The sequence below is a fragment of the Lampetra fluviatilis genome, chromosome 22 (genome assembly GCF_964198595.1).
Source record: "Lampetra fluviatilis chromosome 22, kcLamFluv1.1, whole genome shotgun sequence".
NCBI classification, from domain to species: domain Eukaryota; kingdom Metazoa; phylum Chordata; class Hyperoartia; order Petromyzontiformes; family Petromyzontidae; genus Lampetra; species Lampetra fluviatilis.
Genome location: NC_136296.1, coordinates 11708588 through 11722477, shown reverse-complemented (window position 1 = coordinate 11722477; position 13890 = coordinate 11708588). Strand labels below are relative to the sequence as shown.

Below are 13890 nucleotides of genomic sequence, written 5' to 3'. Positions count from 1 at the left end.
TGAGTTACGGCAGCCGAGAAGGCCCTGGTAAGGGTTCGAAGAAACAACAACGTCCAAAATGTGACACTCTCATGCATCGTGCAGACCTGCTTTGATTTATACAGACGATGGCTTTACAATCACACAAAGCAGTTTCACTATTTTGGTGTTGGTGGCAGTGATGGGGGTGACTCCTTAATCACATTAAACCAAAACATTAAAAAAATTACCAAGAAAAGGTCAAGCTCATACACAAAGATCCCCCGTATAGCCTGTAACCAACTTGGGGCAAGTGCTGCTTGTGAGCACCTACGAAGGCCGGCACGGTACACGAGGGGCTGGGTGTCCAACACCACGCCCGGCCGCCTTTGTCTCCCCAGTGCTGATGTTTACACACCACAGCAGATACTCATTTGAGGCCGAGTCGACCTAGTGGAGGACCAGGAGCAGTTCAAATATGCATCACTTATTGGCAGTGCCGGATGAAGGTAGTGCGGGGCTTGTAGCATATGTTAAAAAAGGGGCGCTAAATAAAAAAAACTAATAAATATAAAAAAATGTACTTGCATAGTAAAGTAATTGTATTTTTCATTTGCTATACAGCCAGATAATACGACAAATCGCTAACCTTAAACACCCAGTCGTTCATAAAAGTTGAAGGCGGTATAGTACTGTAGTAATAGAGCAAGTGCAGAATCACTGAACCGGAATTGATAGCTTGAAAGTGCGGGCCTGTAGCAACTTGTGCTACTGGGAAAATCCGGCACTGCTTATAGGTCGTGAGCGGGAATCGAACTCGGGTGGTCTTTGGGTTATTGGCGCAGCGCGCTAACCACCACTGCACCACTGCTCCCCACACACACACACAACCACCATTCGCCACTAAGTGGCGATGTCATCACGGCGCCTGTGCCAGGCTTGGTGCACCTACAGAGACATATACGCATATACACACACATTCATAGGTGACCATCGTTTTATATATTGCGTGCAGGACCGACTTGTAACGATACATATACCGTATAGATTTATATATATATAAAAAAATATTTACCGTGCCTCATAAATAAAACGATAGTAAACTCCGCCCTTCACAGCCGCGATCGTGCGCCCCAGACGCTCAACCGAACTCGTCGCCGACTGAAGCTGGAAGCGAAAAAGATCACGAGCACGCTTGGGACCCCCCCCCCCCCCTGCAACACAGCGGACTGTTACAACGCGTTGGCCACGGCAGCAGGGCATGGCCGGTTTACTCCGGCCCCCCCCCCCCCCCCCAACAGCAGCACGAATTGCTAAACACCAGAGGTCGCAAACGGGTTTTGATTCCTTACCCGTACCCGGCCGCACCAAGGTCGCAAACGGGTACCCGTACCCGGCCGTACCCTACCCGTACCCGGCCGGGTAGGGTACGGGTATCGGGTACCTGATTGCGACCTCTGGGATGAAGCCATGTTGCAGGCGCGGTGGGTTGATTCTAGGAACTTGAATTGTGAGAAGAGACAAGACGTTGGGAAATGAGTGACAAACGGTGACTCACCAGTGACTCACGGTCTACCCGTACCCGGCCGCACCAGGGTCGCAAACGGGTACCCGTACCCGGCCGGGTACGGGTAGCCGGGTAGGGTACGGGTATCGGGTACCCGGTTGCGACCTCTGCTGAACACTCTACGAAGATTCGTCTGCCCGAGTGCTGGTGGATATCAACCACCAAGTGACTTTCCCTCCCCATGGCGGTAAAAGTAATAGCGACAATTGTAAAGTAGAAACGTTAGGAATGTGCTTTTGTTTTTCTTCAACGTGACCGCGACTTTGGCTTGGTACAGGCAGCTGTTATTTAGCTTGGAAAGGCGTCAGAGGCAAATTATGTTTGTGTTCTTGCACAAGAGGGCAAATTGTGCTCGTCGGCTGGGGTTTTTATTGGCGCGAGGCACTGAACGCCAATCCGCAACAATCCGCTATCATTGTACACACGGTGGGTGGCCAACTCTCGATTGAAGCTAATCCGGGAGGATTTTTATTATTATTATTTTACAACATGATGCAATGTTGTACTGTTCAACCCCGTTGACAAAATCAATGTCGAGCCACCATCTTATCGCGTGGGTGTAAGGATTGTCATTGATAAAAAAAATGAACTTCTGTATAAATCCTGGTCATTGGGATCTACGGATAAAATGCGGTTTAACACGTAGGCTTTTGCGACCAATGTCATCCATAATACAGGGGGTTTTTTTTGGTAGATCGTGTAAATATATAAATGTGTCGTTAAACCCGCCACCACCCGACACAGCCAATTAGTCAGGGTTGTCACGTAAACACAACATGGCAATTCGTCACTAGTCCAGCAACGCCGGTGTGTTGCAGAGCCAAGCCACAACATTTACAATCTGAGTTCGACGTTTCGCCAGATTTGGCTGTCGCCTGATGAAGCTAGTTGTAATTGCTGGCGAAACGTCGTACTCCGATTGTAAATGTTGTGGCTTGGCTCTCCAACACACCGGTGTTGCTGTACTAGTGACGAATTGGCCACGTTCTGTTTACGTGACAGCCCTTACTAGTTGGCTGTGTCGGGTGGTGGCGGGTTTAACGACACATTTATATTTACGCGATCTAACCCAAAAAAAACCTGCATTATGCACAAATGTTAATTATTATCCATTTATTTTACAAAAATATCCTCTTAAAATCTGCCGGATTGCTCTCAATAGTCACCGGGAGATCGTTGCAAATTCCGGGAGAGACTCCCGGCCAATCCGGGAGTGGTTGGCAACGCGACTGAAACCACGGGGACCACGAAGGCCGAGGCGGACGTGGTGGGAATTCAAGGGAACTGCGTTCCGGCTAAAATGACAACGCCGCTTATGCTGCGATGAGCTTGGGGGACGCTAAACATTTGGACGACGCTGGATTTTCGAGGGCAATTTCAGACCTTCCGGACGGCGTGCAGTACGCGGTAATTGAACGCGTCTTCGCGCCAAAACGTCACGTGCCCCGACGTCACGTGACGTCACCTCGGGTGGGAGGAGTTGCTTTGGAAGCGACGAAACAGAAGTGACATCGTTTCCTGTGACGTCAGAAGCTTCGGATCAATCGGAAATCGAACTTTTTCCTTTTTTTTCCCTTGATCAACCGAAATGTCGTATCTACATCGGCCCGATTTTCAAATATCTTTGTTTGATTCATCTGAAAATCGGCACCACATACCTCGGATATGTGCGTGTATCACAAAGAACACCGCAGCGTTTGATACAAAGGATACTTTGTAAAAATGTGAATTTTCGACTTCTTGGCTTGAACCCGCTTTCGTGTTTTCTCAATCCTTCTTCCCACGCACATCCTGCAGCATGCAAATTCATCTTCACAGCAGTGTTTATGCGTGTACCAGAGTTGCTCCACTCATGTCACAATCACAGTGACAGGTGATGAGCCGACTCACACATAGACGAGTACATTTAAATACGGAGTGGTCCAGATGTCTTGTGACTTTCCCCCCATTGAATTCTGTAAAACTTGATCTTTTTTAAAAGGGTTATTTAAAACAAAAATGAATATGCAAAGGTAAAAAAAATGTCAGGGATCAATTGAGGGGAGGGGGGTGGTCACAAGACATCTGGACCACTTTATATGGTGACCTGTAAACAAGAAGCACATCAAAAACACAACATTCGCCATTAATACTTCCTTCGTTTGTGTACATGCTCAACTTCTTTCACACCGTACGTAGCCAACCGTGCTAATCGGCGGTGCGGGACTTTGCCAATTCCGCTGCTGGAGGAATGCCTCCCTCCGTGTGCCGTGTCCGCTTTCGGGGTTCCTTCACCATACTTCACCGCAATGGCGACAGCGGGGCTGGCGAAGGGGAACGGGCGGCGCGGGACCGGTTGAGATATCGCTCGCCAATGACGTTGCCCGCGGCTTGGGAAAGGAACCGCGGTTTCGGGTCTTACCACGCCGCGTGCCAACCACTGCGCTGACTACGACTAGGTAGGACTCGGGTTAGACGACTTCCCTCTCTCTCTCTCTGCTCTGGGCCACTGCCCGAAACGTCAGGTTGTTCGTTTCTATTGTAAGGCGGCGGCAATAGCGAAAGCGGCGATGTCTTTGTTCACGTGTGCGGTATTACTGCCGAAATTCGTTCTTTTATTCTAGATGCAGATCCAACCCCCCCCCCCCCCCCCGCACATCGCCGTATCGACTGTTAGCGAGCACCTGATTAACGGGCGGTGCCGTCAGCACCACATTCCAAGCGACCTCTTTCTCTTCCCAATGCTTAATATTTACACAATGTACCGTTTTTAAGGCCGAGTTGACCTAGGAGAGGCCCAGAACCGGTTCACATATCACTCGCCACCAATTTTAGCCTTGGCCGGTAATCCAACTCGGGTTCGATTACTCAACGCGCTCGCCACTGCACCTCCGCTTCCCACACGTGTGTTTATACTGAGCACACGCACACACACACACACACGCATACGTACGCACACACACACGAATACGTACACACCCGCATACCTGCCGGCTGGGGTATTCTCGACAGCTGGGGGGGGGGGGAGATGGGGAACTTATTTGGTCCAAGGAGCCAGATACGGCCCACAAATTAACTTCATCATGACCTACCACTACAAAACAAACTTTACCCCCATCGCCACAAGCGTCGAAGCCGCACCAATCGAGCGTGAGGAATATTGTGGACCTGACAGGCAACGGGACACCACCGCGTTCAAAACTTGAGCTCACCTCGACCACTTCCATCACTTCAAGGGACCTCTCGAAGGCAGGTATCTGAAAACTCGATTTGAGGCCCTAAGCAAGGAAAAGGTTCCTCAACCACCGGCTCGACAGAAAATCCTGCCTTGACGCCTTCCCCGTAAGACGGCAAGGACCGCAGAAAGACAGCGACCATCACCGCCACCGTCGTTTCTTCGGCTCCCCGCAGCGTTGCCCACAACTCCCTGGGGACAAGCAGGCTGGGCCACAGACCGTCATCAACACAATTATACGAACCATAATTACAATCATCACAAGCAACGGAGGCATTAAAACAGCGTCGTGTTTAAGATGTGCCCGACGTGTAATTCCTTTCCGGCGGCAGTGTTCGCACGGCTCGGCCGAGATGGCACCCAACGATCCGAGCCGCGATTCTTCATGGCGATGGGGGGGGAAGGACGTTTTTTTTTTGGAAGTAGAGTCTTCGTGTTTTGAACGCCGGGTAAACATCGCGCCGAGCGTTCCGTCTCGGGGGAATGAGCGGGACAGCGTGGGGGGATGATGGTGGGACACAGCGGGGTGGATCTTCACAATGGCCGACATTAACTAAAAGGCACGGAGGACGACAGGGGGGGTGGCACACGACACAAAGCAAATAAAAGCGAACGTTAAAAATAAATCGCAGCAAAACTAAAACGGACAAAATCAACAATGGAAAGGAGATGGCGTGCAGACAAAAAACATGTAAAATTAGAGTGCAAGTAAAAAAATAATATGCGTGTGTGATCAAAAATGAAACAATTTAAAAGTGCGAGGGACACGGGGAGAAATAACAGACAATGACAACGGTGGAGAACGGAATGACTGGCGGACAACGACGGATGGGAGTGGCGGTCGGAGCCTCTGACGTTCCTGCGCCCAACTCGAGCTGTGAGCGAGCAGCTTTGCCATCCGACGGACGGCCGGCCAGTCGGCCGGCCTTCTCCGATGCCCCGCTACCCACGCGCGCCAGCTCAGCGCCGCAACCAGGCTGCGCAAAACGTGCCCTCGTCCCCACGGCAAGCCGGTCCCCTAACCGAACCGATCCCGTGCGGTTCGTGAGAATAGCGCCACTGCGCGAGGGCGAGGCCTCGTGGCTCACGGCACGAGGCCCGGCCCCTTGTGCCATAGGCCGAGACCCGGGGCGCTCCGAGCATGGCGCGAACCGTCGGCGTTACTCGCTTTCCTCTTCGCCATCGACCGTTTCCGGGGAGGCCCCGGCGGGCGGTTCGGTCGACGTTCCGGCACGTGCCGGGACGTGAGCGGGGACGGCGGACCGGGCGACGATCGCCGACGAGAAAACCGACGCCAGCACGGAGGCGAGCGCGGAGGCCGACCCGGAGCCGTGCGGCGCCGGCTGGCCCGTCGCAAACCCCGACGAGGCCAGCACGGACGCCAGCACAGAGCCCGGGCCGGCAAAGATGGCCGGAAACGACTGCTGCGGCCACGCCGCCGCCGACAACGGCGGCTCCGGAACCGTCGCCGAGAGCGACGGCGGCGGTTCCGGAGATGTCGACGCGGCCGGAACAGAAGCGGCCGTCGCGCCTTCCGGCTCGGGATCCGGCTCGGCCACGGCCGGATCCGAGGGCCGGGCCACGCCGGCCGGTGCGCACGGGGTCCCCAAGTCCGAGCCGGAATCCGTCTCGGACTCGCGCCCGGCCCAGCACTCCAGTGCCGACACCGAACCGTACGTGCACGCCGAACCCAGCTCCCCCGCCGACCCGGTCCACGCCGCAGCGGCGGCCGCCATGGCGGAGGCGCCGCGCTCCAGCGATGCTGACCTGGTCTTGGCGGCGGCGGCGGCATTGGGCGGCGGCGGGCGGGCCTGGCGCCGGAACGAGTCCTTGGTGGCCTGGGCCCGGCCAGAGGCGCGGGGAGAGCCGCGCAGGAATTGGTCGGCGAGGCCCGGTGGCTTCTTGGGCACGCGCTTGAGCAGACGGGACACCCACTGCTTCTGCTCGTCCGGCGTGGACGCCAGCAGCAGCAGCACCTTGGCGCAGGTTATGTCGAAGGTCACTGCGGCGTGGGAGGGAGCGGACAGTGGGGAGGGGCACGGGTGGGGAGAGAGAGAGACAGGGGAGAGATGCGTCCGTGGTGATATTGAAACGCTAAGGTTGATGCACCAGCTCTGACGGCTGCCAAACGTGCGCCATGCAGTGCTGCAAGGTCACCACCACCCCGGGGAGTCTCGGATCGCTTTGCGTGCGATAAGCGAGTCGCGTAACATCGCATCTCACACATTTGAAAGGACCCCCCCTCCCCCATGAATCGGACCTCTTGTGAATGGGATGACCGGTGATTGAGATGATCGGTGATCGGGATCACCGGGTGAGCGGGATTGACCGGCGTACGCGATCACCGGGAGAACGACTCCGTCGGTGTGGCACGCGCTGCGGCTCACCCTTGCAGAGCGGCACGACCTCCTCGCCACGCTCCATGTGGTCGCGGTGGCAGCGGAAGTGGCAGCGCTGGCACTCGAGCGCGGCGGGCGGCTTGAAGACGTTCCACAGCGGCTTGGCGCACGCCTCGCAGCCGGTGGGGAAGTGGTAGAGCGTGGGGATGAACTCGTGGCCGCGGTGCGGCAGGCAGGCTGCCGCCGGCGGCGGCGGCGGGGCGCCCGTCGACTCGGGGTCCTGGTCCTTGCGGCTCTCGCCCTCGTTCGCGTACAGGATCTGGGGAGAGGAGCGAGGGGAGAGCGAGAGGAGAGGGGGGGAGGGGGGGGGAGAGGGAGGGGAGAGGGGGGTAGGGGGAGGGGAGAGCGAGGGGAGAGGGAGGGGAGAGCGAGGGGAGAGGGAGTGGAGAGAGAGGGGAGAGGGGGGGGAGAGCGAGGGGAGAGGGAGTGGAGAGGGAGGGGAGAGGGGGGGGAGAGCGAGGGGAGAGCGAGAGGAGAGGGGGGGAGAGGGGGGGAGAGGGGGGGGGAGAGGGAGGGGAGAGGGAGGTAGGGAGAGGGGAGAGCGAGGGGAGAGGGAGTGGAGAGGGAGGGGAGAGGGGGGAGAGCGAGGGGAGAGGGAGTGGAGAGGGAGGGGAGAGGGGGGGGAGAGCGAGGGGAGAGCGAGAGGAGAGGGGGGGAGAGGGGGGGAGAGGGGGGGAGAGGGGGGGAGAGGGGGGGGGAGAGGGAGGGGAGAGGGAGGTAGGGGGAGGGGAGAGCGAGGGGAGAGGGAGGGGAGAGCGAGGGGAGAGGGAGTGGAGAGGGAGGGGAGAGGGGGGGAGAGCGAGGGGAGAGCGAGGTGGTGATATCGACCGTCTTGGTGTTGCCTCTCTCGGCGGTGTTGAAGCACAACCTGCAACGTACCACTCTGTGAACGCCGGTACTGGCAATAGGAGGGCCTTCATCCAGCAGTGGATTGATGATGACTGATTATGATGACGATGATGCCCGTGGGTTTTTCCAAAGACGTGGTGGAGCAAAATGTTTACGAAGAGGCAAAGCGCAACAGCATCACGACCACCACCTGAAATATCTGCGGGATGTCCTTGGCGTCGGCCCTGTAAACGTCTCCTTGCGTGACCGCCCTCACGTGGAACAGTTTGCTGTGGACGCACACGCACGCACAGACACGATCACACGAGCGCACGCAATGCCCGATCGGCACTCAGCGCTCACCACCAGCAATGCACAATGGGAATTACGCAAACGTGTCCCGTGGCCCGGCGGTCGAGCGAGTTCAGCTCCCGCTTCAGGTGCCGAGTCCACCTCGCGCCGCACAGGGACAGCTGCCACTGGGGGTGCCCCCTTTCAAACGTGTTGTGAGGGGGCGCTCGCGATCAAAGCTGAAACTCGTGCTTGTGTTTATTATCGGAGCGGCGTTGCCGAGCGAGGTCAGGGAGCGAGGATGGATGTCTGCGAGCGACTCACTCCAGGTCGATCACCATGCTGGGACTGGCGTGGACTCGGTCCTGCTCGTCGTTGTAGAAGAGGATCTTCTTGCTGCTGACCACCACAAACTGCGGCGGAGACAAACGGTGGGGTGACGCGCGGCGGGGTCGGGGGTCTGGGGGGACGCACGGCGACACGCACGCACGGCCGCACGCACGGGCGCAGAGGCCCAAACGGTTGCGCAGAAGCACAAAATGCGCGTGCAGACGCAAGGATTCTGACGCGCGGATATCGCTCGCAGACACGCGGACGCGGTCATCACAAGGGAGACAATGGCGGTCGTCTCCACCGTCACCGGGGTTGCATGCCGTGTGAGCGGCGCGTGGCGTAAACGGCGGTCACCTGCTTCTTCCAGCCGTAGCGCTTGATGTTGCTCTTGTTTGGCAGCGAAAGCCACCCTTCGAGGCGCGAGTCTGGAGGGCAGAGGTCGTCAAGGGTTGGGGACACGGGGGGGAGGGTGCGAGACGGCATGGAGAGTCAGGGGTGGCAATCACGGCTCGCCTGCGCTGACGATTTCAAAGAAAGGTGAAACCCGGGGCATCGTCGTACAGACGCATCATTGTCCTGCTGCTGACCACAACGATAGGGAAGACATCGGATGTGGAAAGCCCAGAGGGTGATGAAGGCAACGTTATTTTGGGGGGGGGGGGAATTCAACGAAGCCGCGTGTTTTTTACGGAGTCGCAAGAGCGTCGACTCTGGCGCTCCGTCTGAACGGGCAGGTCTCCATCCACAAACGCCCCCTCCACCCCACTTCAGCTCCTCCAGCGTCCCGATCCTCTGCCTACCACTCGTCCCCTTCCCCCTCCGTCCTTCCATCCAACGTCCTCGTTCACCGACCCCGTGGCCTCGTATCGACTGCGTTCAACGCAGATCTTTCTCTCTAGCTCTGGTAAACTTCCATCGGCTTACAAGCACAACAACTTTAAATGTTATAGAGCGTCTCCCCGACAAACATGCCCATGTATACACAGGAATCGGTGAGGGGGGGGGCGAATGCATTTCTACAGAAAACATAATTACAAGTACAGATGGAGCAAAAGAAAATAAGTTGGTTACGATGCAGAGATGGATTTAGCGGCACACAAAGAAGGTGCGCAGCAGCACTGTACGCAGGTTTCTGGGTGGATCGGTGGGTAGTTTGCTGGGTGGATTGGTGGGTAGTTTTCTGAGCAGGTAGGTGGGTAGTTTGCTGGGTGTGTAGGTGGGTAGTTTTCAGGGCAGGTAGGTGAGTAGTTTGCTGGGTAGGTAGGTGGGTACGTGGGTAGTTTTCTGGGCAGGTAGGTGGGTAGTTTGCTGGGTGGGTAGGTGGGTACGTGTATAGGTGGGTGGATAGCTTGGCTAGGCGGGTAGGTGTGTTGCTGGATAGACATGTGTGGGATAGGTCATCTGCAAAAAAACCACAGAGGCCACAGGCAGCCATAGAGTCAACAGCGCACAGCCGCCGCCACGCTACTCCCACGCACGGCAAATTCCAGCGGGTCGCCCGCCACCAGCGCGCCCGCCACCCCTGCCACGATCCTGTCCTGTGGCAGCCGGCCCTACCTGACTAATAAATCACGAGGACAACGCTGGCCATTGTGAACGCAGCGTGAGAGCGAGTCTGGGAGGCAGCGTGCATCCAGGAGTACGAGTTTGGCAACTTGTTTGAAGAGTGGAGCACTTGCGGGGGGGGGGGGGGGTATTGGCGTGAAGCGTTGAAACCCGTATTTTTGAAAGGAATATTAAACACAAAAAGACGATAAGGTCGCTCGGAATCAAATTATCGACCTCTGTTCCATATCCCTGGGTATGCCCCACTGGCTCCGTCCACCGTCCTGAGACGCGCCCGCATTCGGACGCCCTGCGAGTCTACGCGGTAATTGTTGATAAAATAATTATATTAATTCAGTTCATCGGACTCCTGGACTTACAATAAAATCCGATACTTCGGAATAATTTTATGATGAAAGTGCAAAAATTGTTGCTTGCTCTTCAACATTGGCCGTATATTGGGTGGTTTAGGGTTAAAGTATTAAAAAAAAGTGGCAATGACATGACCAAAAACACATTAATTATGAATCGTAATATCGCTTGATTGAGCCGATGTATAAAGAGTGAAGAACATGCAGCTGCATTATGCGTCACAAAGCATCTCAAACGAAACGAGCGAGTGGGCGAGCGGGCGGGTCAACCGTTCAGCAGACCAGATCAAGCGGAGAACGAATTACAGCAGCGGGGCAGGGAGGGCTCTGACGGCCGCAGACACAGGATGTGATGTGGCAACACGAGTGGGTAGTATGAAAAATAAGAATAGTCTCTGCCCTATCTGGCAATGAAACAGGAGTTGTGTTAAGACGTTCAAACACCAAACAAAAACCTTTTAGCAAGGACTCAACTCTGCATTAACCACACATACTTGTGGTGAGCATGCATGTAAACATGTGGCTCTGGTAATATTTGCATTGTCTTTTAAAATGATTGGCCTACACCAGAGACAGCAGCCTTCTTTATGGCCTTGCCTCACCTGTGTCAGACCAGAGAACGCCAAGAGGCGAACAACACAAAGACAATACGAGTATCGGAGCGTTTATAGCTCAGGTTGAGCAGCTGTATCCATGGAACAATAGGGTCGGTGGATACCGTCCGCTGGAAGTCGCACGAATCGGAAGCGCCGACCTTCGCGAGGGGAACACAAAAGCTGCCACCGAAGCGTTCACCTCTCCATGCAAAGCAGCACGGAGAGGTGCATGCTGGGAATGACACAGAGACAGGAAGAGGAGCACGTGCATGGGAGAACGCACGCAGGCCAGGGGACGGCACATTCGACTGCTAAGAAAAGTTCAGTGGCCTTGGGCAGTGCGTGTCGCGAGAAGGCCGGTGGGTCGCGAGACGGCCGACGATGACCAGTGGCCGAGACTAAACGACGGAACGGCAGCCCTAAGAGGCTACTCGCCCGAGAGGAGAGTGTACGTCCACCCGAGAGATGGAGCAATGAAATGGGGGTCGTGTGCCGGTGCCAGGTGGATCGCTGCATTGCAGGATTGTGAAGGACGTTGATGGCCTGGGAAGGATGTCATACAGCAGCGGACTGATCATGGCTGGTAGATGATGACAGTGGATAGACGACCCGCCACGCTTCTTGCTTTGTGCGGGACCAACAGTTTTCCCCATTGTGCACCAAGGCCTAAATATTTGTCCTCTTCGCGCCACGTGTCTTTTTAAACACTGAAGGGGTGTATATTTACACACACACACGTGCACGCGCGTGCACGTGTGTGTGTGTGTGTGTGATGTCTTGTGGGGAGCGGTGGTGCAGCGGTTAGCGCTACGCTGCGCAACGAACCTGAAGACCCAGGTTCGATTCCCGCTCACGGCCAACACCAGTGACGATTATTTGAACCGGTCAAGGGCCTCCCCTAGGTCGACTCAGCCTCAAATGAGTACCTGGTGCAATGTGTAAACATTGCCGCTAGGAGGACAAAGGCGGCCGGGCGTGGTGTTGGCCACCCGCCCCCTCGTGTGCCGTGCCGGCCTTTATAGGTGCTCGCTAACAACACTTGCCCCAACAGTCTGCTGAGGCTATACGGGGGAGCTTTGTCTTTTTTGTCTTTTTGACGACTCGTCTGACTCGGTCTCAGTTGCAAGTGCTGTTGCTGCTGACAATAGCATCACGGACAGACGGCTGTACACATACACACACGACGACGTACGTGCGCATGCACCCACGTACGTACTCCTGCTTCTGACAGACGGAAGACCTGGGTGGCTCTGAGGGTTCAGTGCGCCGCTCTCCCACCACTAAGATCCTCGGTTCGGATCGCCGGTGTTAACCGCTGCCCGTGATGAAAGCGGATTCTCAAGTGCAGCGAGTTGATGGTCTCAGCCCAGTCGCCGCAGGCTGCACCCCAATGTTGCTAAAGTCAAACACTTGAGAATGATCGGACCGACCGCCATAGCGACAGACGTCACTCTCGGTGAACGAGAGGTCACTCGAAGAGATTTCAGAAGCGGTTCTGCGATGTCCGCTTTCCACTGCTGGTATCTCGCAGCACTCAGCCTGCACTAGGCCATCGCAGAGCAGAACAAAGTTGCACTCAGAAGGTCTCCGATCTCATCAGATAGCAAAAAGCTAAGCGGGCTTGAGAGCCTGGTTCGTACTTGAATGGGTGGCCATCAGAGTACTAACCTCATGCCTATGTGGTTGTGGTCGAACAACCCACAACCCTACTACTGACATGGCACGGGAGGGGGGGGGCCTTCATCCAGCAGTTGATTGACAAAGGACTATAATTTATTGTTATTAGAAATTATGTCAACGTGCCGAGGTTTTGTGAAAAGCCTGTGTCAATAAACGCCACTTAAGAGAGAAGAACAGGCAGACGAGGAAGCACAATGTTATCGCTTATCAGACGGCAGGGCCTTTTCAAATCCTTCAGTAAATATTTCAAGAGGGCTCTCTCTCTCTGCAAGGCAACAGAGGTGGTGGTGGTGGCGGCACTGGACCCGAGTCGTCTCCGACTCCACCAAACAAACATTGCCCAAAGCTTTCCCAGCCACTGGGCGAGTGGTGAAGGTGAGAGGGAGGAAGGGCGGTGTGGGGGGTAACTGGGTGGTTGAGATGATAAGGAGGAGGAAGAGGCAGAGGAGATAAGGGACCAGATAATGCCGGAGTTAGCCAGAAGCCGGCGGCGGGATTTTCCCCCTGCACGCAACGTGTGGGTCAACGCGGAATACCGTTAGCGGCTAGCTGCGGGTAGAGTGGTGGTGCAGTGGTTAGCGCACTGCGCCATGAACCCAGCCGACACCTCCAGTATTTACTCCTGGTCACGGTTAACATCGGTGGCGAGTGATGTCTGAAACCGGTCCCCGTAGTCTTCTTGTTATTCACCCGCCCGCACAGGTGGTGAAGTATGGTCAAACAACCACCCAAGATCAAGACGACGTGGGGAGGCTTTTCATGCAGTGGTGGAGCGAGCGAGGGCTGAGAAATGTTATATTTCGATATATCCACGTGTGAAAGAAGGGGGTACACATTCAGCTCAAGTGATTCTTTTGCATAATCTAGAGATCAACTGTGCGTGTCTCTGTGTGTGATCAATTCCCAGCACACACACACACAGGGTCACGGGGACGAAAATGTTTAATCTTAAATGGCAGCTGAAGACAGCGAGACAGCAGCAGCAGCAGCAGCAGGAGTCCTTTTGGTTGTTAAACGAGCAGAAAAATTAGGAATGAAATAAAAGTGGGCAAACGAGAAAATCGAGGGCGGCTTCAGTTTCCGGGGGAAAGTGTTCATGGAAGCCCTC

At 55.6% G+C, this 13890-nt stretch overlaps 1 protein-coding gene across 5 annotated transcripts in view; it reads right to left on the bottom strand.

Moving 5' to 3' along the window:
• Positions 1–937: 937 nt before the first annotated feature.
• LOC144938548 (rho-associated protein kinase 2-like) overlaps positions 938–13890 on the bottom strand; it is a 61579-nt gene continuing 48626 nt past the window's right edge. For 3 of the 5 annotated variants that reach the window (XM_078866471.1, XM_078866470.1, XM_078866472.1), the window contains 5 exons: positions 8945–9015; positions 8582–8670; positions 8178–8256; positions 7127–7397; positions 5775–6741 (listed from right to left, as the gene is read on the bottom strand). In XM_078866471.1, coding sequence (XP_078722597.1) covers positions 5900–6741; positions 7127–7397; positions 8178–8256; positions 8582–8670; positions 8945–9015 — 1352 coding nt within the window. In that variant the 3' untranslated portion in view covers positions 5775–5899. Of the gene's footprint in view, positions 5293–5774; positions 6742–7126; positions 7398–8177; positions 8257–8581; positions 8671–8944; positions 9016–13890 lie in introns of those variants that run through there. The other 2 variants (XM_078866473.1, XM_078866474.1) reach the window with 2 other exon arrangements.